Source organism: Squalius cephalus, assembly GCF_949319135.1.
Source record: "Squalius cephalus genome assembly, chromosome: 5".
Lineage (NCBI taxonomy): Eukaryota > Metazoa > Chordata > Actinopteri > Cypriniformes > Leuciscidae > Squalius > Squalius cephalus.
In genome coordinates, this window is record NC_137126.1 from 23,563,039 (window position 1) to 23,590,157 (window position 27,119).

Below are 27,119 nucleotides of genomic sequence, written 5' to 3' on the forward strand. Positions count from 1 at the left end.
ACATAAATATATGTGTGTGTACTATGTATAATTATGTTGTATACATAAATACACACATATGCATGTATATATTTAAGAAATATTTGCATGTATATACTGTATATATATTTATACATAATTTATATTATATATAAATATCTTATATATAAATAAAAAAAATCTTAAATATATACATGCATGTGTGTGTATTTATATATACAAAATAATTATACACAGTACACACACATATATTTATGTAAACACAATACACACATCAACATGGATGGATAAACCGTGAAACTCAAACATTAACTGCTATGTGGGGCGACGAGAGCATTCAACAGAAAATTTCACAGCCTGGTACTGGCATCATCTGTTATACAGTATTTGCATATTTATATATTTGCGGGAATAGTAGATTGGATTTATATCCATTTTGGGAAGACAAATGTATGTGGTGAAGTGTAATTTGAATGTATGCTTTCATAATGGCATTGTATGCTTTCATAATGGCTAGTAAACTAAAAAGAATCTGTCTTTTTCCAATAATTTTTACCTCAGTGCATCATTAGATAAAATTAACCAGTTTATCAGTTACTCCAACTGCCATCTGTGCTTGTTGAAGCGACTCACCTCATTCTGTTCCTCATGCTCCAGAATAGCCTGCAGGAAGGCTCTACGTTCATGGCTAGAGGACTTCTGATCAAACATGCCTGCCTGAATGACCTTCTGATCAACGTTCAGTTTATATTTGGCCGCCGCTAGAATCTTCTCCTCCACACTGTTAACAGTGCACAGACGCAGTACGCGTACTTCATTCTGCTGGCCGATGCGGTGGGCTCGGTCCTGTGCCTGCAAGTCCTGGTGATTGAAATCACATTTCAGTGTGATTAACAGAGTTATATCAGTTACATTCAGAGGGCAAGAGTGTTATTAAGAAGAGGCATGGTGCAATCTTTCTGGCTTGTTCTTTGGAGAAGGAAAAATAAACATTTCAAATTGGCTGAAGATTGCTGTATGTGGAGGCGGATGGAGGGAAAATTGTAGCATCTTCTGCTGAAAATGCGTGGGGAAAAAAGCCCAAACTTCATGCTGCTGCATAAAAAAAACAAATCATCCAGCCAACACCACCAACATATGAATGAAAATAATAATAGAATAAGATAAATGAATAAATAAACCAATAAATATATAAACACGTCAAAAATCACCTCAAAATATATATTTGTCTGTGGTTAGTTGGCATTAAAAAAGTGCTGTGATATTAAATACTATACAACAAATTTAAATTAGCATTTTGCTAATCATAATGCATGTAGCTTTTATGGCCTTGTATTAATTGAGAAAATACATGGATTTATTTTATTTGTGATATGTGCAATACAGGACCATTTTATTTTACAAAAAAAATGCAGTAAAAGCAATACTACTATGAAATATTATTGTAATTTTCTATTTGAATATATTTTAAAATGTAATTTATTCCTGTGATGGAAAAGCTGTGATGACAAAGCATTTTTTTTTCAGGATGAATACAGTTTAGAAGAACAGCATTTATTTGAAATTCAAATCTTTGTAACATTAAAAATGTCTTTATGGTCACTTTTGATCCATTTTCAGCAACCATCCTTGCTGAATAAAAGTATTTTTTTTCCACAAAATAGTTTCCTTTTTCCAGAATACAGTCCTATAATTTTTAACCAACAATTCTAATGCTAATAAATCAAAATGTACATATTATTGGTCAACTAATATGGAAGCCTGTTTGTACTTCAGAGTAAGGGTACGTTTACATGATAACGATGTACTAAATACGGAAAAGTTTTTTCTTTATACAGACAACCTTATCAAAACCATCCCCATTCACACGGATCCGCAAACGACTAAAACACTGTATTATGCATGTCAGGCCACTAGTTAGAAATGTCACTTTGTAAAGAAAGACTACACGCCTGCGCACAAAAGCATTATTTTATTGAGAGCAGTCAAGCCACACACGCATGTCTATAGACTAAATACTTAATACGCATGTGTATGCTATCAATGTTTCACATTTTTGTAGTTAACATGGAGACGTTAACAGTATTGTTTTCAAAAACTTGCACTTTGAAACCCGTTTTCAAAAGTTTGCGTCTTTAAGCCCCAAAAACACTGTTGTCGTGTAAATGAACGGCCAAAATGCATACAAAGTTTTCAGTTTTTAGTGGAAAATGGCGTTGTGTAAACCGGGCTATATTGATGAATCACAAGATAGAGTTAAAAAAAAAAAAGTTGCAATTGTGAGAAATAAAGACAATTCCTTTTATATACAAAAAAATACAATTCCTTTTATATTTCTGAATTCCACAACTATCTCAACTAAGGTGAATCACTTATACTATAAGATATTTTTCAAGTCGGATTTAGAGATGACAGATCACTGCTGAGCTGAAAACTAGGGACGTGAATGTCTAGTTCCTCTGAATCACACAAACCTGGTGGGGGTTCCAGTCACTGTCAAAGATCACAACGGTGTCTGCAGCTTGCAAGTTGAGGCCCAAACCACCTGCCCTGGTGCTCAACAGGAAGATAAAATACTGGGAGCCTTCACTGTTGAATTTCTTTAAAAGCTCTGCCCGGTCTTCAGACTTCGTAGTTCCTGGAGGACACAACCAGAAACAAACGTGTTAATGAAAGAGAAAGGGCAGCATTTACAGTATGTGTGATCACACTCATTAAAAAAGTGGTGGGCCACCAATTGGAAATCCCCAATACTGAGGTCCTAAAGGGCAGGAATACATAAAAGGATTTGGTTTGCACTGATTACTGACCATCCAGACGCAAATAGAGGAAGTTACGGTAGCTAAAATAATCCTCCATGATGGTCATGAGGGTGGTCATCTGACAGAACAGAAGCACTCTGTGATTGGTGGCCTTCAGCTTGGGCAGGATGCGGTCCAGTAACTCAAACTTGCCAGAGGCACGGTACAGGTCAGGGCTAGGACAACAAAAATAGCATGTCTAAAATGTCATGTAGTGCAGGGGCTCTGCGATGTGTTTAGTGATCCATATTTGACGAATGAACAATTCATGGTAACAGTCGATTTGATCCGTACTCACCCACTGATAATGCCATTTGGATATCCCAAGTGTTCAGCAAAGGATTCCTAAAGTACAAAATAGACGCTATGAGCACAGCTGATGCCATACAAGTAGAAAAATACCATGGCACCGTAGAATGCTTCGTTTTGATTGTTGACCGAAGTTTTAACTCCATATATATGAAGAAGTTTTGGGTCTAAAATAAATTTTACATAAATACATTAAAAGTCAATGGGGTCCAATGCTTTTTAGACCCAATTAACTTTCATGCTACGAGAATGAAACAGCTCCAGTGCCTGGAGAGAACGCATCTATGTCATCAATTTCTGAGCTTTTCTCTTTTAATCCAATCACTGCACTGTACTATGGATGCCAACACATTAGAGAAGTCAAATGTCATGAAGACCACTTCAGTGCTGTTTGTACACCTCTGCCTGTTCTGCTTTGTGGAGTTGTTTTTCAGACACATGTGTTCGTAAGTGTATGTTTCCTCAAAACAGTAAAACAAAAGCGTTGTTTGCATTTTCCCAACGATGTGGTCAAAGCTGGAGTAATGGTAAAAAGTACATGGTAAAATATGACTCATATTTAATATGCAACAACACACAAGAGTGTTTTTTGCGCGGAACTCCGTGATGAAGAGTCGCAACACGGATCACAGTTCATATCCAGACCAGAGCGAGCGTATTTCAAGTTTTTATATAATTTCATATACCGTGCATGCGCACATATTCCACCATGTCTTCTTCAAGTTAAATATATATGTGCAAATAAGGACACTGATACAACAGCGTTGTCTTCTGTGTATCATAATAATTAATTGTGTCAATGCGTTCATCATCAGACACGATGAACGCATTGACACAATTAACTATTCTTATACACAGAAGACAACGAAGTAGACCAAAAGTTCAAAGAAGAATGGACAAAAAAAGCAACTTAATTTTTACTGTTAAACTGATGCGTGCCATTTTTTCAGAGATTGTAAGGCTCGTAAATGTAATGAATTATACATTTTAAACGTTCTTCCTAATTTTTTAGACCAATAGCTCTGGAAAGTTATAATGCTGATTTGTTAATAATATTAGTGCTTCAACTTAAAACCTTTTTTCAGTTTACAGCCCAAAAAGAACATTTCTAATTTTTTAAACAAACCAATTTTATTTCAGCTTAATAATAACCATGACTGAGACATATTGCGATACCTCAATGTGCTGAAACATGTAGGGATGGTTACAGATCTTCTTCAGCTGCATGATGGTGTTCATTAAAGTCTTGGCTCCTCCTTTACCCTGTGGATGAAAAACATCAAGTTAAAACCCCATGAACTCTGCTTTAATCCAAACAGCAGTGTAACAATACAGTTACAGTTACTGTACCATACAGCCTCTCTCTTTACCTTCTTGTCTTTCTCTGAGCCGTCTGTGAGCAGGATACCTTTGCCCTGCATGTGCCTGTACAGAACCTTCTGGATGGCTGACATGTCACATTTGATGACATACTCCACCTGTGACAAATTAAGACCCAATGCATTAATATAACCTCATCCGCATGACATACAGATGTCATTCATACTTTGTTTGGAAGAGGTTTTTTTTTATTTTTATTTTTTTTTATGTGTACAATGATTTTCTTTTTTGTTGTTTTTGGAAATAAATACAATTATTTTGTAAAGAATGTTGTATTTTAAATTTTTTCAAGTCGGTACTGAAATTTAAACAATGTGACGCTTTGAGCGCTGTTGAGCGGAATCATAAACACCTCTGACTGCCCATTGTACTCACATGCTCATTGGATATGTCTGTGATTGGCTACAATGACCAGCGCTTCAAAAACATGTTGTAAATATACATCAATGATGCTCTTCACCGAGCGCTCGCTTACACAGATATAGACGGGAGCTTTTGAAAGGAAACGCTCCCGTGCATTGATCAGTGTAGCCCATCAGACATATCATATCATATCATATCATATCATATCAGTGCGTGAACACAATGGCAAATCAGAGGTGTTTGCAATTACACTCAACAGCGCTCAAAGCTTTACAATTTAAAAGATTTCAGTACCGAAAAGTCGATACTTTTTGACAACTCTAACCCGAACCTACATAAAACATTAATACTGTTGTTTTGCTTGGTATCTCCTTTTCCACTTTCATTAAAAAAGTGTGACAGAATGGATCCTTACCTTCTCAGGTAACTGGGACTCCACTTCTTTCTTCAGTCTGCGCAGAAGGAAGGGACGTAATACCTTATGCAAACGGCGAATGATGAGGATGGTCTCCTCTTCATTTAGATCCACCTGAATCGGTGTAATCCGCAACAGAGAGAAACCTCTTTAAGCTACAGTGTAATGTGTAAAACAGGACGGTAAATCTATAAGGGTGAAATATAACAGTCTACCCTCTCTCCAGTCATTGCAAATGGAGCATTGAACCACTGCTCAAAGGTGGTGCAGCTTTTGAAGATGGTGGGCAACAGAAAGTTGAGCAGCGCCCAGAGCTCAGGTAATTTGTTCTGTAGAGGGGTCCCAGTGAGCAACAGCCTTCTGGGAGCGACGTAGTGGGTGTTCAACACCTGCGTGAGCTTGCAGTGATGGTTTTTCATGCGGTGACCCTCGTCCACAATCATATACTTCCAGCGAATCTGGGGGTTGGAAAGGCAATTAGGGCATTAAGGCACTGATTGTTCTACAAACATGTGCCACTCCAAGACCATGGGTTCGAGTCCCAGGGAATTCAGGAACTGATTAAAAGTACACTACCGTTTGAAAGTTTGGAGTCAGTAAGGGTTTTTTTTGTTGAAAGAAATGAACTTTTAGCATGGTTGCATTAATTTGATCTATACGGACAGTAAAGACTTTTGTACTGTTAAAAAAGATTTATATTTTAAACAAATGTGGTTCTTTTGAACTTTCTATTCAAAGAATCAGCTAATCAGCATATTAGAATGATTTCTGAAGGATCATGTGACACTGAAGACTGGAAAATGCTGCTGATAATTCAGCTTTGCCACCACAGGAGTAAATTATATTTTAAAATATATTGAAAAAAACAAAAAAAAACAGTTCTTTTAAATTGTAATACTAACCCCAAACTTTTAAATGGAAGAATGCACTTTAGATGAAAGTGTCTGCAAATGCAAACGTAATGCATGGCCTTTACCTTGGCGAGAATGTGCTTGTCTTTAATGATGTACTCGTAGGTGGTTATAAGGACATTAAACTTCCCACTGCGGAGCTGCGGCACAAAAGACCTCCGCATTGATGGTGTGCCCTTTGACGAATTAAAACAGAAATCGCCATTAACTGACTTTATTACCTTTATGCTATATTACATTATAAAATTAAATTGTCCACAGTAACTATACATACTGATAGTAAAAATCAATGACTACCTTGTAGGAAATTTTCACAATACTTGGTGCCCACTTGTCCAACTCATAAACCCAGTTGGACAAAGTCCTATGAAAAAAACGAAAATCAATATTGTCATTTTTTATAGTCATTTCTCTAAATGATAGGTGGTGTGATCGTGGAGCAGACTTAATGATAGGTGTGAGGTAAAGCTGTTTGAGGACATTTCTGGCCGTTGCACAAATCAATCAAAATAACTTAAAGCTAAAACATGGTGCTCAGGGTCATTTTCACCATATCCTATAGGGCCTTTTGCAATCGAGAATACAAGACAAACTACACAAATATTGTAACTGTCATGTTTCTGTTTGTGTTTGGACTTCCTCTGTGTTCATTGTTCAGTTTCTAGCCACTCCTCCTTCATTAGTTCATTTGGTTCAGCTGTGTCCTGTTAGTTACTATCTTCTTCTTCGATTTTATGGTGGGTAGCACCAACATTAAGGTGCATTATCGCCACCTACTGTATTGGAGTGTGGACCAGAATTTACCCATTTCATTAAAAAAAAAAAAAAAAAACAACAACTCTAAATTCTCTTAATCAACTCTGTTCTCTTGAGATAAAGAAATAAACTATCTAGTCCATAAGTAATTATATGTTTAAGCTTTAATTCATCCATTCGCATCTTTCTAAGTTCATTTTTCATTATTTCTCATTCATTAGTATACTTTTGACAAACACAAATAACATGTTCTACTGATTCCTCTACTCCACAATGCTCACATAATCCTGTTGGATGTTTATTTATTATTTTTAAGGTTTTATTCAGTATAGTATGTCCAACCCTTAATCTTGTTAAAATATTTTCCTCTTTGGTGCTTCTTTTAGTTATCCTCACTACTCCTACTTCTCGTTGTATTACATAAAGATGATGTCCTGTATTTACTGTATCCCATTAATGTTGCCACTCTTTCGTGGTATATGCTTTAATTACTGCTTTTGCTTCATATTTACTAAGTGAAATATCAAAAAGCCTGTTTTGCTAAACTATCAACCTTTTCATTATGTTTTATCCCTCTATGAGCCGGTATCCACATAAATATTATCATGACGTTCATATTCTTAAATCTATACAGATTTTCATATATCTCATTTACTATGTCCTGTCGACTGTGAGGTGTGAATGATTTCAATTACTTTAATGCCGAATATGAATCTGTACAAAGTATAACCTTTTTGATTTGAGTCTCTTCTATCCACTGTAGTGCTGTTGCTATTGCCATCATCTCTACTGTGTATACTGATAAATGATCTGATGATCTCCTATTAACAGAACTGTTTAAGGATGGAATACTGAAAGCAAAACCTGTTCTTCCTGTCTTAGGATCTTTAGATCCACCCGTATATACTGGGACAAATGCTTGATATACAGTTTGTAGTATCTTCAACAACAGCTACAATGTTTCCATATTCTTTCATTAACTCTAGTATATCAAAATCTATGAGTAATGCAGGAAACAACCAAGGTGGAGTTATTGATAATGGTACTGTTGAAATGTATCTTTTCTGACTTAAATCATTTCTCTAGCTTCTTTGTCACTATTCCATTCAAAACACTTCCGTTTAGACCTTTCCTTTTCCCAGCACGGACTGTTAGTTACTATTGGTTACTGTCATTGAGTTCATTTGCCCCAGTTGTTCTCTGTGTATTTAAGATATCTGTATATCTCTGTTTCTTCCTGTTCCTTGTCTTGTATTAAATGTATTGTTATCAGTGATTTGTGGTTGTTTGTTCTCTGGTCTAAGTTTTGAATGAAAGTATCCTGTTGTATCTCCTTCATCGTGCGCTATATCTTAACCACCTCATCCGTGACAGTAACAAGATGTTGTACCATTTAATTCAATGTCCAACTAAGCATGCATGATCAATATGACAACTGTTCAGTGACTTGTAGCACTGCCATATGTCACCTTAAAAATGCAACATCACAAATCACTATCACAGCGTTTTCAGTCATTAGAGGTCATCTGAACTGTGTAATGGTGTTTAGCTACCTAATGAAGACATTACACTGCAAATCCTCTTAGACATTTCACTTCATTACACCTCTTTTCATGTTATTTACAGCTTGCTAGTTGGACTTACGAGAGCGGTACGATGATGAGGTACGGCCCATTGAGCCTCTTGTTTTCCATTAGATAGGTGATAAGGGCGATAGTTTGAATGGTCTTCCCCAGACCCATCTCATCGGCCAGAATACCATTCAGGTTGTTGTTGTACAGAGACACCATCCACTCCAGACCCTGAATCTGAACAAAAAGATTTGCATTATTTGGCGGTAATATCTTAAAAGCATCACAAACAGACAACCGAGCAGACACACGAGCCGGCACACAGATTCCAGAACATGGCACAATAGATCCAATTGTTTTTTCACAGATGCCGAGTGGAATTAATAAAGCATGAATCCTAGTGCTCACTTAAATCTTTCAAAGGATAAACAGGAGATAACAGGTCTGTTTCTCCTTTTGAAATCCATTACTGCCCAAAGGAGATAACAGATTCAATACAAGCTACTACAATTTTGAAATTTCCTCTCTGAGTGATTTCTTTCCTGCAGCCTCTTCAATTTCTAGAGCAAAATCCCTTGACATTTCATTTAAACCTACACAGCTCTCTTCAGAGAAGATGGATTCCAAGAATAATGTATCTGTGGAGGTGTCTATTTAAAGCTTGGTTTATTTGTTGCTTTACCTGGTAATGTTTGAGGGTCCCGTTGATCAGAAGGGTGGACTGTTTGTCCACCCTCTCTATGACTGCATGGGCCACTCCATAGTAAGACTGGGAGCTGGTCTCTCCCGCCTGAACACTGTACTCGTCATCCACATCCTGCTTAGCAGAACTGTAACACAGGATCCAACATTAAAAGGATAGTTCATCCAAAAATAAAAATTGTTGGTCCCACTTTATATTAAGTGGCGTTAAGTACTATGTACTTACATCAAAAAATAAGTACAATGTACTTATTGTGTTCATGTTGTATTGTAAAACACTTTTGCTGCTATTGAGGTGTGATACGGGTAAGGTTAGGGACAGGTGTGGTGGATTGGGTAGGTTTAAGGTGTAAGGGAAGGGTCAACTGTGTAATTACAAATGTAATTACATAAATTAATTACAGCTGTAATTACATGCAGGAATTTTTAAAATGTAAGTACAATGTAAAAACATGTAGTTACACAATAAGTACATTGTATCAAATTATTAATTTCAATGTAAGTACATGTAAGTACATAGTACTTAAAGCCACTTAATATAAAGTGGGACCAAATTGTTAAAAGTCAAGCAAGATAACCCAGGATTCAGTTTACCCAGACTTCCGTTCATCTTTGAAACACAAATTAAGATATTTTTAATATTCTCTCATCATAGTTGTCCATCCATTGAAATTCCAAGTAAAGAAAACGTTCACGTATCAACAATCATTGGTTCTCAAGTAAGCATACTGTAGCTGAGCTTCTGTTTACCATATTTGATGTGTTCTATGGATGTGTCGATCAGTGTTTTTAAATGAATAAACGCCAAAATTAAATCTGTTCATCATTGTGTCTCTTAAAAAAAAGAAAGAAGTGAATTAAACTGCTTGATATATATATATATTTTTCACATTCTCTTTATGGACTATTTTAAAAATCAAAAAGTTCTGTGTGTTTTGAAGATAAATGTCTTATGACATAAGGCTGACTCATGAATAACCATTTTTGGATAAAATAATTCTTGAATATACTGTTTTACCACACCTGCCAATGGCAATTGAATTGAAAAAAAAAAATATTGTATAAAAAAATTCTCTGAATGCGAATGACCTGACTCTGAATTTTAGAATTGTTTCTTATATGAGGATCCTTTTTCAAAAACAAGGTCAATATTGATTTTCACTAATGACAAAACAACAAATTATCCGTGAATTTATATGGAACTAAGCTTTAGGAGCTTTCCGTCTTTACTCTGCTCCCTGTTACGTTGCATTCGGAGATCGACTATTTTTGACTGTCAAAATGCCGGCGGACACAGCTACAGTGAGTTTTTCAAAATCTTCTTTTTAGTAAACTCTGTGTACACAAACAATGTTGTCAATGCTCGAGTTCATGTGTAGAGCCCCTGGTGTATACTTTCATGTTGTGTCGAGCCTTCTTAGTGTTTTAAAAATAGCTATTTTTGATGCTATCATAGAAGTGCCCCAAGCACTCCCATTCAAAAGGCAATTTGACCGAAAACGAAAATACGGTCAAACTTAAAAGTGGCGATTCCATTCTAATTATGCATTTAAACTAAAGTTTGCCTCGGGTAGATTAACAAAAAGACCCTAGATTGCATTTTGGCGAGAGTTACCCTTTAAAAGGGAATAGAAATATGCAATATGCTCTTTATACAGCCTGTGGCCACTTTATTAATTATTTACTGGTCAGCATGGTGCTATCAATGCAAAGGTCATGAATTCAATTCCTGGAGGACACATGTACATATGATAAAACATATAGAATCCAATGTAACACTGAATATTCAGCGTCTGCCGAATCCATATATTTAAATGGGTAGAACGGAATTGTTCACAGTAAATATTCAACAAGGTGCTGGAAACAATCTATAGAGATTCTGGTCCATGTTGACATGATCTACCACTCCACCAAAGACGCTCGTGTTGAAAACTGGTGGACATTTTAAACCAGCTTGAAAAGACACATGCCTTGTGTCTTCACAAATGGCTTTACAAAACACACCCAAAAAATGTTTTGCTGAAAATACATGTAGACTATGTGATCAGAGGTTCTGCCGACTACTAACAATACGCAAGTAGACCGTGCAATTCATACAATACTCAGTTTGTATTTCCTAACACCATCAGCATGATACACAGACACAAGGCAGAACTCATCTATGGATTTATATTTCGAAACCCGTTGTGCTCTTCTGTTGCTATAACCCATCCAGTTCAAGGTTGAATGTGTTGTGCATTCAGACAATCTCTTGTGCACAGCACTGTTGTTATATGTGTGTTTTATTCAGGTACTTCACCTTCCTGTCAGCCCATTATTCTTCAAACTCTCTCATTGATAAGGACTTTTCACCCACAGAAACTCTGCTCACTGGGTGCTTTTTAGCTTTCACAGCACTCTCTGTAAACTCTAGAGATTGTTGTGTGTGAAAATCCCAGGAGATCAGCCGTTCCCGAGACACTGTAACCTCTTGAAAATCTGGCACTTTCAATTATCTTTCAATAATTCACAAATAATTATAGCATGTGCAGTGAGGTTAAAATGTTTGAGAACAAATACAAATTAAACCTGGAAATAAACTAATTTAATTAAAACAAATAAACAATTCTACACTGTAGTTTTTATCACTAATCAGATTCCATTTGAGACACTGAACATGTGACTCTTTGTAAAGACTGTCAGATGTTCATGGTTCCCTTGAATCTTAAGAAGCTCATCTCAAATCATCATGCTGGATCACATGATCATCAGGTTTTACACAAACTTAACTTGCAACTCAACTGCAGCTGTCGTTAAAGTAAAAATACTGAGAGATATACTTAAAGAGATAGTTCACCCAAAAATGAAAATTCTGTCATCATTTACTCATTCTCAAGTTATTCCAAAACCTTTATGAATTTCTTTCTTCTGCTGAACACAAAAGAAGATATTTTGAAGAATGCTTGTAACCAAACATTTGATGGGACCCATTGACTTCCATAGTATGGGAAAAAATTATATGGAAGTCAATGGGGCCCATCAACTGTTTGGATACAAACAATCTTCAAAATATTTTCTTTTGTGTTCAGCAGAAGAAAGAAATTTATACAGGTTTGAAACAACTTAAGGGTGAGTATTTTGGGTGAACCATCCCTTTAAATTCCACTTTTCGCTTAACTCGTCAAACTGATAATATAATTTGCAAAGCAAAAAAGTGTAGAAAATCAGAAAATTGCTAAATAGAAACTTTTGAACCCCCCTGTACATAGTAAGTTCAATCCAGGTCAACAAGGCATGTTTTGTTTTGAAGTGAGAACAGGCAACATACTCTATGATGTGCTTGGCTGCTCTTTCAGATACTTCATCACTGTTGGGATCGATGACTTTCTTTTCTTCGGATTCGGCTCTGGAGACCACCTCTTCATCATCCTAAAAAGGAGTATTAGCGGATTAAGCTCATTTAATCAGATACTGAAAAGGCTTATGGGAGATGCTTTATGAATGCAGAGAAAAGGATAATAATGTGTGTGAGTTTGTGTACTTATGTATGACTCACTCCACACCAAGGAGCTGACAAAGCTCAATGAGCAGAAATAAGAGGACACTCACCTCCTCTTCAAATTCCGACCCACTCTCTTCACTGTCTGACCGTGGAGCAACTTCATAGCTGTTTAAAAGGGCATAATGCACTAGTAAACACTTGAAGCCTGAAAAGGGTTTATTGACAACACAAGCTTAAAAGGTGCTTGTTATCAAAGCTTTTTCCCCCCATAGCTAAATTAAAATATGCTACACAGGAGGTTTGCACAAAGCTTCAGTCTCTGTTGGATAGGTATTTTTTATCCAAAATGCATGGACACATGAAAATGCTAATTTTTACAAAATTGTAACATTATTCTATTATTTCTATGTAATTTCTATGTAATTTCATAAGTGATTACACAAAAATAAAATGTTAATCAGTTCACAACTGAATTCCCTGTATTGTTATGTACATCCGAGTGTAACAGTTTGTTGAAAAAGAAAAAAAAGCAAGGCAGGGATTTGGTTCTATGACTTGACTGGATGTTGAGTTGTGGCCGTTGCACTCAGAATGTTGTACTAGAATAGGTTAACATGCTTTAATGTTCAAAAAAACATTATTTTTCACATACTGCACATTATTGCGGCACCTCCATTAGGGCTAGGCGGTATATCGAGTCTGTACATTATATCAATATTAGTGCTGGGCAACGATTAATCGCATCCAAAATAAAAGTTTGTGTTTACATAATATATGTGTACTGTATATAATTATTTTGTATATTTAAACACATATGCATGTATATATTTAAGAAACATTTGCATGAATATACTGTATATATTTATACACATTATAATACAAATTTTATATATAAATAACTATAATAATTCTTCTTAAATATATACATGCATATGTGTGTATTTATACATATACAAAACAATGATTTGCTTTTTGACCTATGAGCTTATTAACTTTGCAGGTCTTACATGCGCAAACAGATCCATTACACACTAAAGGAAAAGGAAACATTAAAAAGCCTAATATGGATTCTTTAATATTATTGTAGTATTATTGTGTTCTTAGCAGAGGCTTTAGGATGATATACATGCACAGTAATTTCTACACAAATTGTATTCAATGTCTATGTATTTATTTATTTGGTGGGATGTCAAGTAGCATATTTTCCCTTTTCTACTGCATCCCTTTGAATATTGTCTTCCCCACAGTGCTGTAAACACATGGCTCACTGCAGCTTCACAGCTCAATCCAAGTGACTGGTCATACTTTTATGGAAATGTTTTTAATTACCAGACACACAGAGGATGTAATGTGAGGACAGCTTACCCAGGGTTCATCTCGAGCCAAGCCTCTAACTGACTAGACTTGGGGGCATCTGTCCCCTGCAGCACTTTCCCAGTCTCTGTCTGAATGACTTTGACTGGCAGCTCACTCATCTGGCTGTTCTCATCTATGGGCTGCACGAATAAGTAAACATTAAAGCAGGTTTTCTGTGACAGGCCATGTTAGATTAGGTTTGACAGACTGAGTTTACCATTAGGATCAAACATCAGTCAGTTATTCACATCTACTCTGCTTTCATTTTCATAGCAATTTACTTACCTCTCCATCAGGCCCAATGGCTCCCATTCCTTCGGCATCACCAGCTTCCTTCTGAAGGTTAAAAATGAAAGAAATAAGCAAGCAGTGAGTGTTTGATGATTGTAAAAAAAAAAAAAAAACAGTGCTATAAACGGAATTGAACCTAATAAAACTGTATACTTTACTATATCAGACTTTGAGAATAAGTGATTTTATGGATTCTTTTCTATAGGGTATTTTCTATACCTTTTTCTTCTTTCTCTTCCTCTTCTTCTCCTTTGCAGCCTGAGCAGCCTTGTGCTCATAGACAAGCTCAGTAAGGTTGGCCACATATTCATCTGTCTGTTGAAGAAGGTAGGCAAGACGCTTGTCCTTCTTCTGGTCAATTAGCTTCCTGTAACCTTCTTCATCCTCAGCCTAGGAAAACAGACAGAGAGCCTATGAGAACCTTTAAGGGAAAATGTGTATATTTGTTTTTTTGGACATTTTTAACATTTTAAAACACAGTACTAGTTCTCAGTTCGAGACATACTGTATGCGAGAAAGTCATCTGAGCCAATTCAGTGTAGAAGTGAGTTCAGTCTATGATTAAGTCTCTGTGTTTGATTAGACTCTGTTTGATTCAGAGTGAATCACCAATCATTATCAGTTAATTAAATCATTAAAGTAATTCATTAAAAAGAATGAATTAATGATCAATAGAAGGAAAAGCACCAGTAAAGTGATTTGTTTAAGAACTGGACAGTATGCTGTGGTGTATGCCCATTTTTATGCGAAGGCAGTGAAGACACTGAAACAGAAAGTTTTATAATGATGCTAGAAATGGTGCTTCATACCATCAGTCTTCTCATCCTCTCTTTCTCGATTCTTTCAGTCTCCTTCTTCTGCTCTCTCTCTGTGTTAGTGTGCCAGGTAGCAATGGCCTTGGACAGCTTTTGATTTTTTCCAGAGATGGACCTGTGATATTCCTTGAAATCTTTTGCATGCTGCAGAATGCTGTTGAGATACTCCTACAAGAAGTAAAGAATGACACAGCATGATTCAAAGAGCAAAGCCACTTTAAAACTCCTCAACCATTTGTGTTCTAAACAGGTCATATAATGCTTTTTGTCTTATCAATTTTCTTTCTGATGTTTTTTTTTTGCTTTGTTTTGGGGTTTTTTAAAGAAAAAATACAGTAAAACCATTAATATTGTGAAATATTATTACAATTTAAAATAACTGTTATCTATTTTAATATATTTTAAAAATGTCTGTGGTGGCAAAGTTGAATTTTCAGCATCATTACTCTAGCCTGGAAATCCAGACCCAAATCTGAAAGATTAAGGGTCTGGCATTGAGTAATGAAAATCGCCCAACTCGAGGGGCGGCACTAGCTGTCGTCATCTGTTTAGCTCGCCTCTGGCCCGCCTATATCAGATACACCGATGTGACTGGTGCAGCTCGGCTACAAGGGCATAGTTAATGAGCATCATTACTCAATGCCAGAGTAACTCGCTGAGCAAATTCAAATTGTGCTCTCGCGAAAACTCTGGATTTCCAGGGTATCATTACTCCAGTCTTCAGTGCCAAATGATCCTTCAGAAATCATTCTAATATGCTGATTTTCTTCTCAAAAACATTTATTGTTGAAATGTTGAAATCAGTTGTGCTGCTGAATATTTTTGTAGAAATAGAATTCTTTTTTTTCTTTTTTTCAGGATTCTTTGGTGAATAGAAAGTTAAAAATAACAGGTTCATAAAAAATCTGGATCAAATGTGCAGCACAAACTGTTAATGTCAGCTGGAAATGTTTTAAAGACATCTTAATAAACCTCAGCCACTTGTTTCTAAAGCTAGGAATCTTCAGAAGGTCAGGCAGATGGTCAGGTCTTACACACTGCCAAGAAGAGCAATTTTCAATCCTTTTAGTCTCCATAGTTATTCTGGTGTTTAGGAGAGCGTTATCCTACATCCTTCTTATTGCCTCAGCTTGACTTGGCAGGCCAAGGAAATTTGATTCCTCATGATATGACCCCTCTTAAAAGCTCCCTCAGGGCTCCAGACTAACATTTGAAAGCAATGGCACTGGTGCCACTAAGTTCTCCAGATGGTGGCGCCAACACCTGATTTGGTAGCCGGGGGAAAATTTATCATAAAGTTAATTTAACCATAAAATGACTATTGTTTTGCATTAATAAGTGCAGTTACTAATACAATTACATGTTTGTTTATTGGAAATTTAACAGTGAAGCACTGAACTTGAATTGATATGCAAATAAATTAAAAATGATTAACAACAGTAACGTGCAAAAACCTCATCTTTATATGGACAATTTTAATATTCTATACTCTTAAATTGACCATTGTTCTTCTATTGTATCATACTGAACTGACAGACAGCTTCAGTGATTATAAAAGAGCTATCTTTACTTGTTTTCTGTGTAATTCAGTCACAAATTGAAGAAAAGTTTTTGTTTTACATGAGACTTTGTGACTTTCGACTTTTTTTCCATATATTAGGGAGTGGAAATGGCAAATAAGTGCTCCTCTGCCACCATCTACTGGTTATAGTGGTAATTTCATGTCTTTTTTAAATAAAAGGGCTTGTTTGCTACAAAGTGTTAGTTTTCCTACATCTTTAAACTTTTAGTTTTATAAATCATCACATTAAAAATAACATTATAATTAGATAAAATTCAGAGGTTTGAAGTGCTGTAAAAAGTTTGAAGCACTTGAAAGCACTTGAAAAGTGCCTGAATTTCACTCTCAAAAAGTTGTACAAACCCTGATATGAATAACCTAATGTAAAAAAACTATTTCTGCCATAATACGTGGTTACGGTTAGCGTTACTACATTAAATCCATGGTGAATGTTGGTGATTTCTGGACTGAAACGCTTTCTATAACTTCATGGCACAATGTTTCTCCTGGTATTCCACGTCAGCGCTGTTTGACATGATGCAGTATGTGTGGTTTATAACAGGATTCTGGACCGAATTTGAATGCTTTCCACTAGCTTTCGCTGCGGTGATATTAATCCCAGCTCTGTGTAGTAATGGTGTCACATGCTCAAGATCGTCCCGCGAGTAAACCTGTTCTGAGTCTTTTACTGCCCCGAGCTGATAAACGGTCCTCGCAGCACAACTCAAATACATAGTGCAGTTGCGTTTCATTTGCCGTATGATGTTTCTCATATGTAACAGAAATGGCAGATCTTATCAGTTGAGCAACGTGCTGGTGACATCAGTGCAACCTCTAACAAATGTTGTCACACCGGCAGGAAAAAAGGTCGCAAAATGTGACCATTTGGTCACAGTCTGAAGCCTTGACCTTTATAGTAGTCAATATGTAAGCACATGAATTGTGTATATGAGTATTTTGCTGTAGGAGCTTGTCTATTGTTTTATCAGTATATTGAGTATGTTCAGTCCATTTATTTGATCACACTTAGTACACTGATCATTCATTGATCACCTGGTGTTTCTGTCGGCGCTTCCTCTCCTGCTCGATTTTCTGCTGCTTCTCTAGTTTCTCAGTCATGCGAGCTTCTCTCAGGGTCTGCCTCTTGCTGCGCTTGTAGGCCTTGGAGTTCAGTGCAGTCTCCAGAGTTGTGTCTCGGCGCATGCAGGCTACAACATCTAGCCTCAGCTGAGAGAGAAAAAAAATCAATCATAGTCATCTGTGGCAAAATGCATTAAGCTAATGAGCTTCATCAAATGATAATCATAATCTGATGCATTTCACACATATTTTGTTCATGACAGTTAATTATAGCAGAACAAGGCTGTGAATTGTGAGCAGACTGAGTGCATCAAAATACAACAAGGGTGCCCTCTAATGGTGCATTTCGTTGCAAATCAAAAATATGCATATTGTAAATTATTTCATTACTTGTAAAAATATCACACATTTTATACAGAATAATAACGTTTACATTTTAATACAGAAACTTAAAAAACATGCTCATTATTAAAGAGGTGTACTTACATTGTTCTATGAATTGCATTTTTTAATAAATGAACAGATAAGACAAAAAATGAGTGTCATGTCATTGACAAACCTGTCGCTGGAAGTTGAGCAGTCTTAAGGCCTTCAGCTCCACGGTCGCTTTCGTCCTCAGATCAGGTGGCAGCGACCCCGGAAGATTCTCCAGCTCCTGAATTCTGTGAGCAATCCTGGCCTGAAGTCTTTGAACATAAATGAGAAGGACAGATGTACTGAATACAAGCACTATCTTTTTTTTTTTTTTTTTTTTCAAGAATAACAGAGATTTCTAGTGGTCATTAAGTGAAAAAATGAAAGCAAAAACTGTCAAACAAGCACATATCACCAAACTTATTGTTGAACAGAGATGTCTTTGAAGGTGAACTTTCTAGACAATCATTTCTAGTAACCTTAGAGTTCTCTAAATTATAAATCACCAGCAAGATCTGAAACTTTCACACAGACGGTGTTAAAAAATGTGTGTGATGGTGACCTCAAGGTACATCAAACAATTAACACCTTTCTGTTGTTTCAGATAGTGCAAGCCAGTGTAATCAACCAAGTCCTGAGAAACTTTCAGAAACCTCAGAAGGTTCCTCACCCTCCTCTAACATTCATTACAGCTCACAACCCCCCCCCAAAACAACAATAGCTCTGATGACATTTTAGAGACAGGAGAGCAATGGATGATAGGTTTGCAGGCTTGAATCTGTACTCAAATGTGATTGTCTAGCTGTGGTAATGTGTGGTAAAACTGTGCTGCCTTTAACTGCAAATTAAAGAGGTAATGAATTAAAAAAATTCAAAACTTTCCTGATCTTTTGAAATGAAAGACCTCATTGTATTATAAAAACATACTGTTTCAGAGATCAAAATGTCCTCATTAGTCCAAAAACAACTAATGACTAATTCTGTACTTCCTTGTTCTTATAACGAAATAGAGATGAATACATCAGCGCCACACTGCCTACACAGACACAGAACAGCACTTTCTTCTTCATCGTCATCGTTCTTCATTTTGGTGTAAAAATTGTCCTAACATTATAAGTGCACCTCAGAAAAAATCATAAAATGAAAAAATGCAATTAATGACCAGTGTAAATTAAGTTGAAATTAATTACTTGTTACATACCGGTATTCCCTCTCTTGCAAGAGTTCGACAGGGTCCAGACCCTGAGGCTTCTGAATCGGGGTGATGCGATTCTGTTTCTGCTGGAGCTGGATGATGAGAGAGGGCTGGCCTGGTCCAGACGGTGGCTGAGGTTGAGGTTGGGAGGTGAGAGAGGTGCTGGGCACAGGTTGTGTACCGGTGGGGGCCAGCGGGGGAGCTGGAGAGGGTCTGCCGCTGGGCGCTGGGACCGCCAGCTTCTGTGGAGTGCTGGGGGTCTCTGCACCTTGACCTGAAAAGACAGGAGATGTGCTTTGTGAACGTCTTGTGAGATTTATCAAAATGTCATGTCTTTCAAAGAAATGCTACTGAATGCAAAAATGCATTAAGCTTCTAGTGATCCACAATGCTGTTGTCAGATCGATCAATATAATGAGCCATACTGAAACAGCATAAGTAATGTCATATATTTCAGTAGTCCATTGTTGTTAGGATGTTTGATCATACTCAAAGAGGACATCAAAGCTGTTGTTGGCAGGTTTTAAGACAGTTCAAAGCACAGTGTGAACTGACGTCCACTTCTGAAATGAAAAATCTTTACAAAAACTCTTATGACATGTTTCAAGTCAAGTTCAATGCCTTTAAAGAAACTGCATGAAGGGCATGCAATCCCTAAATGAGAGCATGCACACAAGAGAAGATACAAGAGAAAAAAAAAGTCTCTGGATCTTTATCTCTGGCTGAGGTCAATCAATCAGTTTCCGAACCCGCCATGAGGGCATTTCATAAAATGCAGTGAAAACGTCAATAGGTGGTTTGCAGTCACGTGATTGTGATGACACGCGAAATTCAAATGGAGGGCAGGAAGTGAAGAGCGGAATGGACGAGATGGAGGAAAGTCTGTACTGTACTACTTTAGACGCTATTACAAGAGAAAGATAAAGAGAAAAAAACTAAACATATGTTGAATGTGATCCTTCGTTATGAAGAGGAGTGATTTTTCAACTGAATTGAAAGATTTGCCTGTCATTGAGGCTGTCATTCTTTTTTGTCCTGTGGATTAATCCGTAACGTTAACCCTAACAACCATTCAACACTGCGGCGCTTCTCGACGTTACTTTTACGGCTGTTTACTTTACGTTATTAGGTTAACCACTCTCAAAGGTCCGCCAAAACACCACTAAACCACTGAAGGCTGCACCCTCAAAACACTTTGTAGGTAGCTTTGCTAACGTTACGCGTTTGTCTTCAGTTACAGGGGTAACTTACAAACTCAAAGAAAAGAAGAAACAATTACTTTGACTTTACAAAGTTCGGAAACTGGTAACTGTGTGTGTGTGTGTGTGTGTGTGTGTGTGTGTGTGTGTGTGTGTGTGTGTGTGTGTGAGTTACGTTACACAAACATAGCCACATAAGTTGTATTAACTGACCTTTGATGAAGTGATCACTGCACACACGGGCATTTTCCGATTCCCGACCGCAGACGTAGGTTTGCAAGCCATTTTTTCTGCCGTTTTTCGGTCAATTTCTTGCATTTTTCCCCCTTATGAACAACAACTTTTGGCACACGATAAACACTCCTCATGGTTTCTCAGTTTGATCAATTTGAGCAACCATAAACGACGGAAAACAGGCATTTTCAGTTTGTTATAGTGCTTCCTAAATGTAGCAAATCACTTCCTGCCCTCCATCTGCATTTCGCGCCATGGCAACGCAGTAACGTGACGTAATATGCAAACAACCTATTGACCTGACATCAACTGAATCTTACAAAACTATAGCCAATAAGCAGCGCATTAGAATTAAACCAGACTAACTCACCACTTGAAAAAGAGAGATGAACAATGATCTTTCATTTGTGTGTACTTCAGTGACTTTCCCTTGAAGATAGCACTGAATTAATACACTGTCATTTGAAAGCATATTAGAGAGGGGATTTAACCTTTGTAAGGTTGTCCCTTAGCGTTTTCATTTAAAAGTTTTAATCTTTTTCAAAGTTTCACTTTACCAGCTTAACCAGAATATGAATTTGTTCAACAAAAAAAAACATGATCTGTGACTACATAAAACTGTTGTGTTGGAATTTTAAGATCTGTTTTTTATTTTTTGTTTTTGTGGTTTTACAGGGCTTGACATTAAGGACTGCCCGATGGCCCGGGGCAAGCGTGAAACAATTGGGCCAGTGCTGCATCATCATGTAAATGTAAACATTCAGGTGATTTTAACCATTTAAATGGAGAACAAAATGGCGTGTAAGTACTGAATTGAGTTCTCTTTCACTTGCATGGAAAAATAAACACAACAAAACTGTCAAAATGCCCTTCTTTGCGAGCATTCACGTAAACACAGTCGGTTATGTCTTTTACTGAATGTAAACAAATGAGAAAGAAAACGCATGTGTATACTGGATCAGTGCATTAGCTCTTAAAGAGACAGCAGCCTAAAATACCTACATGAGGTCTGTCATTAATGTTAATCAAACAACAAAAGACAACGAGAAAATCACTCACTGATCTTGACTGAACAAATTTTGTAGCTTTAACAAGGTTTCATGTATATTTAATTTATACAGTCAAGACTATGCAGTGTTACTTTACATTTGATTATTTAATTTCAGTACCTTTTAAACTTATTGTTTATTCATTTGCATCTTTGTTCTGTTGTATTTATTTGAAGTGTTGCTTGAATTTTGTTCATTTGTTCTTGTTTTATTACTGAAGATTCACTTATCTTCAATAATTTTTGAACGTTTTATTAATTAGGCTAGTAGTTTTTGCTGTGGTATCGAAATTGGAATCAGTCGAGACTTGTGAAATTTCAGAGGTACCTAACATTTTGGTGGCTTATTTATTAGAATACAATGTTGCATGGTTAAAACAACAAAAACAACAAGACTTTTTTATTTTATTTATTTATTTATTTATTTTTTGGGTGGGGCCAGTGAAAAATTTGAACCACTGGCCAGACTAATTAAATGGTCGGTTAAATGTAGGGCAAAGAATTTTAAAAAAGAAGACAGTGCAGACAATGTTTTTTTCCCCACTTTACTGTTATCTGTTTTTATAATAAAAATACTGTCTGTATAATAAAAAGTAAATAAAAAAAATGCATCCCACACTCACCTTCAGGCCACGGTTTTGGCCCAGAGCTCTGGGTAAGAGTCTGCATGGCTGGAGAGGGACACGGGCCAGTCGCAGGCCCTCCATGAGGCACTGGCATACCTAGCAAAACAGCACAAGATTGAATATTATAAAGAAAAGAAAAACTGCAAAAAAAACAACTAATATGATTACCAATTTTGCATGCAACAGGCTTAAAATCATTATAAATTGTACAAGAGAAAACTGCACATAAAGGGCTACTGGCTAATACCAAAATGGCCAAAAACATATTCACCTGGAGATCTGTTGTAGGGGCCAGTATTGACGGGCTGCTGCTGCATGGTGGGGAGGCTCCTCTTGCCCTGCACAGCTAACTGCAGATTTTCAGGCAGAGGTTGACCACGGCCCAGGATCTTGTAAGCCAGGATCTGAGCCCTCAGTTGCTGTAGCTGGATTGGGCTGAAGGCAGACTGACCCCTGGCCTGCTGTCCCATCCCCTGCGGATCCATGGGCATCATGGGCGACTGACCCTGAGACATTTGCGGCGGGGTCGGCCCTCCTCCTGACATAGGGCTAGGCACATGCTCCGGCACCTGGCCCAATGGCGAGGGATGAGGGGACATGTATCCTAATAAGCAAAACAAAAAAATGTGTATCCTGTAGTTATGAAGCTGACTGCGGTTAAATTGGTCAGTTGTTTGTTTATGTCAGTTGTTTTTTCTACTATTTCTCTTTTTATATTTTTCTAGAAGACTGATATGAGTTTTGAGAGTATTTCTCAAAAGTTCTGGTTATTTGTTTTATGCCTACAAATTTTAATTGGCATACAAACATGTGCACGGTTAAATAATATTTATGGTGCGGTCACATTGACCATTGCTCTGTGAAATTTAGTGGGCAAAATCTGTGCACTCTGGAGTTTCACATGATTTTGAAAAGGGTTCAAGTTGCTCACACAAATTCGCCATGTTGAACAACAGAAAACTACTTGATTTGAAAGTGACTTCTGTGTGAGCCGTGCTTCATGCATCTCTACACTACTGACAATCGACCTTTTTGCCCATCAAATTTTAATGACATTTCGGTAATGTGACCGCATCTTGAGGTTACTATCAACAACTTTTAAACTATACCCATGACTGTTAATTGCAGAATATTTAATTATGAACATTTAAAGATTAATTTAGAACTGTAAAAGGTACAGATAAATGAAAAAGTTTCCTTGGTAACAAAGGATCATAGGTATGAGCATATGAGGATACATAGTGTAACATAAAGGCAGCACCAAAGATAAGTGCACAAAAATATATAAATAAACACAATTGGATAACTGTCTTAATTACCTCTAAGGCAATTGTAGACTAAAATCTTTCAATGGCAGAAGAATAAGAGCCTCTAAAAGCAACTATAATTAGGGTTAAAATTATAACCCCTGAGTGCTTTCTGCTTTGTTATTAAATTATGGCTTATAAGTAATTGCACCTTGACTGTGTTGATCCATAGGGCTCTGTGGAGGACCCATGCCACTGTGCAGGGATCTCATGCCCACCCCCTTCATCTGGCCATAGTGCATATCGTCTCCCATCCCCTTCTCATGCATTCCCTCCATTGGCTGAACAGAGGCAGGAGATTAGTCATACATACTGCAGGCATACTGGCAACATCAAAAAGACCGTTTGGACCTCCAACAAGTTCATTTACATTTACATGCACTTGTGTTATTTTTCTGTTTTTGCATTTACTAGACAACTATTGATCTATTCTAATATAATCAATGTCAAAAGCGATCCTCTACCTTATGCATTTGTTGCATGTCCTGTGAGTACTCTCCAGCCCCTTGGCCCTGTATAGCATGCGGGACGCTTGGGGGCCCTGGGCTGGGGCCCATCATGCTGTGTACAGAGCCAGGAGAGGGGCCGGGTCCAGGGCTGGGCCCTAGGATGGGCCCCGGAGACAGGCCAGCACCTGGTGAAGGGCCAGCATGGGACATCCCAACTGGTGGCTCATTGGGGGTGGACATCTATCAGCTGGGAATCTGGGGGGGAAATGGAGAAAAGCTTGAACCTACTGTACATGATGGATTCACTCAAACATTGTTTGGCATCCAAAATGACAGCGTTTTTCATTAATTAGTACCAAAACAAGAAACACAATAATAAAAAAGTGCAAATCAAATATATTTTTATGAAAAGGGTAGTTTGTTCAAAGTCACTGTAAATCACTAATTAGCATCATATTAATAAACTATATATAAATGTGGCAAGTTGCTACATTGTTTTTCAAAGCTACAGTTAGGCTAATTAATTTAATTATCAAATGGAATAAAATGGAATAAAAGCAAATGGAAGAACTGTTTATGCTAATTAATACATGGAACTAAGCATAACATTTATAGTCTTTTATCATAAACAAAAGAAGCAATAAGCCAAGAGAGGCTGTGCATTACAGTTTCTTGTGGTTTATTGCATCATTAAATAACCTATAATTATAATACGGAGGAAATGCCTGCAGTAGTATTATGATATTTCAGGGTCCACACTTTTTGACTAATGAAGTTTCATGGTTTTTATTTGTTTATTAATTTTCCTTCCCTGGAAAACAGCATTTTGAAAATTCCTGATTTTTACAGGTTTGCCATGACTGTGGTAATGCTGATACTTGCTATACGAGTTAGTATCAAATTTAACTGCCCAAGCCGTTACATTTACATTCCAATATTGATTTATTATAATTATTATTATTAACTCGCCCACTCAAATAAAGGAAACATATTAAATAAGTTACATTATTTTTCAAATCTTGCCTTATCAATATTATAGTTGTTGTTATTATCAGTAAAAAAAATACAAAAGAGCAATCACATAAATGAAACATACAGAGAGGGTTAAAATAGAGTTCTTCCAGAAAAATTTGCATAACAATGTTAACAACATCCCGCGCTGATCTTTGACACGCCCCCCACGAGCAGGGCTTCAGTTCAGAATATGAACAGGATGGATGGATCATTAGACGCCAATAATGACGGTAAGGAATGCACAGGGTGAGATAATGGTACACTTGTATCATGTAAAGGCACGTTAACATTTAATTACACACTCTATTTAAAATTGCATTAAGTATTCGCGCATCTATGAACGGTTAGAGTCCATTCACACAAACGGAAGAACTAGGAATAAACAATTAACCTGTTGTTGAGTGCACAAATGCGCTCATGCAGGCCTATATTTAATGTCCAAAGCATAATGGCGAAAACTAAATATAAAAAAATAAGAAAACAAAGCAACTATTAATTAGTAGTCAATGTCACCCGGCCGCAATAGTATAAGCAAAAAGCTTATTTAAAAAAAGCATCACTGCAATTAATCATTATATATAAGCCGGTGCAGGGGTGTTATTTGGAGAGAGTTGCTCTGATCGGATCATGGCTTCCTCGACCTGCTGTCATGACTGTCTCCCCCTCACGCCATTGCAGTTTCCTGAAATCTCAAACTTTCTGGGACCTTCCCATCATAGCGCACTACCGATGCACATTTATAGCAGATTTTCAGTTTCCTGGCATTTCAAACATGTTTTGCATTATTAGAGGAGCAGTTTATTCACCTGCTTTTATATTGTCAAAGTTATAAAGCAAGTACGCAGTAAAGCCCCCCTGTCTAATATAACCGAACAGCAGCTCGCTAACCGTCTGTACAGTACAGTTATATTAGCATGCTAGCCCGCTACATTTTTTCAGCAAAAAATGGCAAAAACGCTCCCCACTGACGTAATGAATCAGTATAAATGTCCAAGCAAAGAGTATTTAAACCCAATTACCTTCTGCGAGGTAAACAACACAATAAAACGTCTAACACATTATTTCAGCTTCAGAAATATGACTGCCATATGTTGGTCCCCTCCCCCTTCTGTTTGCTGACAAGTTGAAGTTCGCGTTTTTTTGTATTTTGTCAATTCTGATTCGTTGAGAGCGCAGGAAATACAGTCGTCTCTGTCTTGTGATTGGCTGAGGAAGACATCGATCATTTCGTGATATATTTGGGGGCGGGGCCTTTCAAGTACACTTTCACTTCACAGGGCCGACCGAACGTACTGGAACTTTCGCATGTCCGCCAGGGCGTTTGGGGACACGTTTCAAATCACGCTTTCACACATTGTATTCACGCCTGTTGTTGTCCACAAGTATCTGTGGGAAGAGTGAAGGGGTTTTTTTTGTAGCACAGGTTCTATACACTGCATTCATTGGTTGCATAAGCATGTTGTTGTTTGCTGAATGATGCATTTTATTTAAAACAATTGTGATAAATGATAATGTATAGGCTATCATACTTAAATTAGCGGTAACAATAATTAGCTATTTTTGGACTGAAATTGATAGCTCACAAAAACTCAGGAAGCTGTAAAATTGCTGCCTTAGATTTTTAAGTACAATCAACTTGGATGTTTAAGTAATTTCATCTTAAATTACATTAAACAGACTTTAAAAAATAATCTTGTATAACTTAAACTACTATTCTGGTGAAGCAATATAAAAACATATTGTCATAACTTATTGATAATGTTTTATAGTGTGTTACGCCGACACCATTAAAAATCAAGTAGAATGTTTAATTATATTGTATCAATAGGTATATTAATACTGACATTTTAAAAAAGTTATCA

The 27,119-nt window shown here is 36.9% G+C and overlaps 1 protein-coding gene across 1 annotated transcript in view; it reads right to left on the minus strand.

Annotated features, from left to right (window-relative positions):
* Positions 1-26,389, minus strand: part of smarca2 (SWI/SNF related BAF chromatin remodeling complex subunit ATPase 2) — a 52,826-nt gene extending 26,437 nt beyond the window's left edge. Inside the window, exons 1-26 of the mRNA XM_079872341.1 lie at positions 26,277-26,389; positions 24,259-24,498; positions 23,946-24,075; positions 22,759-23,091; positions 22,485-22,583; positions 19,387-19,654; positions 18,331-18,457; positions 17,745-17,918; positions 15,125-15,298; positions 14,535-14,705; positions 14,310-14,360; positions 14,034-14,164; positions 12,776-12,833; positions 12,495-12,595; positions 9,168-9,315; positions 8,559-8,722; positions 6,456-6,522; positions 6,224-6,334; positions 5,463-5,705; positions 5,248-5,361; positions 4,460-4,567; positions 4,266-4,352; positions 3,079-3,125; positions 2,790-2,956; positions 2,454-2,617; positions 578-840 (exon numbers count right to left, since the gene is read on the minus strand). Of these exons, the coding sequence (XP_079728467.1) occupies positions 578-840; positions 2,454-2,617; positions 2,790-2,956; positions 3,079-3,125; positions 4,266-4,352; positions 4,460-4,567; positions 5,248-5,361; positions 5,463-5,705; positions 6,224-6,334; positions 6,456-6,522; positions 8,559-8,722; positions 9,168-9,315; positions 12,495-12,595; positions 12,776-12,833; positions 14,034-14,164; positions 14,310-14,360; positions 14,535-14,705; positions 15,125-15,298; positions 17,745-17,918; positions 18,331-18,457; positions 19,387-19,654; positions 22,485-22,583; positions 22,759-23,091; positions 23,946-24,075; positions 24,259-24,483 (3,725 nt within the window). The 5' untranslated portion in view covers positions 24,484-24,498; positions 26,277-26,389. The remainder of the gene's footprint in view (positions 1-577; positions 841-2,453; positions 2,618-2,789; positions 2,957-3,078; positions 3,126-4,265; positions 4,353-4,459; positions 4,568-5,247; positions 5,362-5,462; positions 5,706-6,223; positions 6,335-6,455; positions 6,523-8,558; positions 8,723-9,167; positions 9,316-12,494; positions 12,596-12,775; positions 12,834-14,033; positions 14,165-14,309; positions 14,361-14,534; positions 14,706-15,124; positions 15,299-17,744; positions 17,919-18,330; positions 18,458-19,386; positions 19,655-22,484; positions 22,584-22,758; positions 23,092-23,945; positions 24,076-24,258; positions 24,499-26,276) is intronic.
* Between the last annotated feature and the right edge of the window lie 730 nt (positions 26,390-27,119).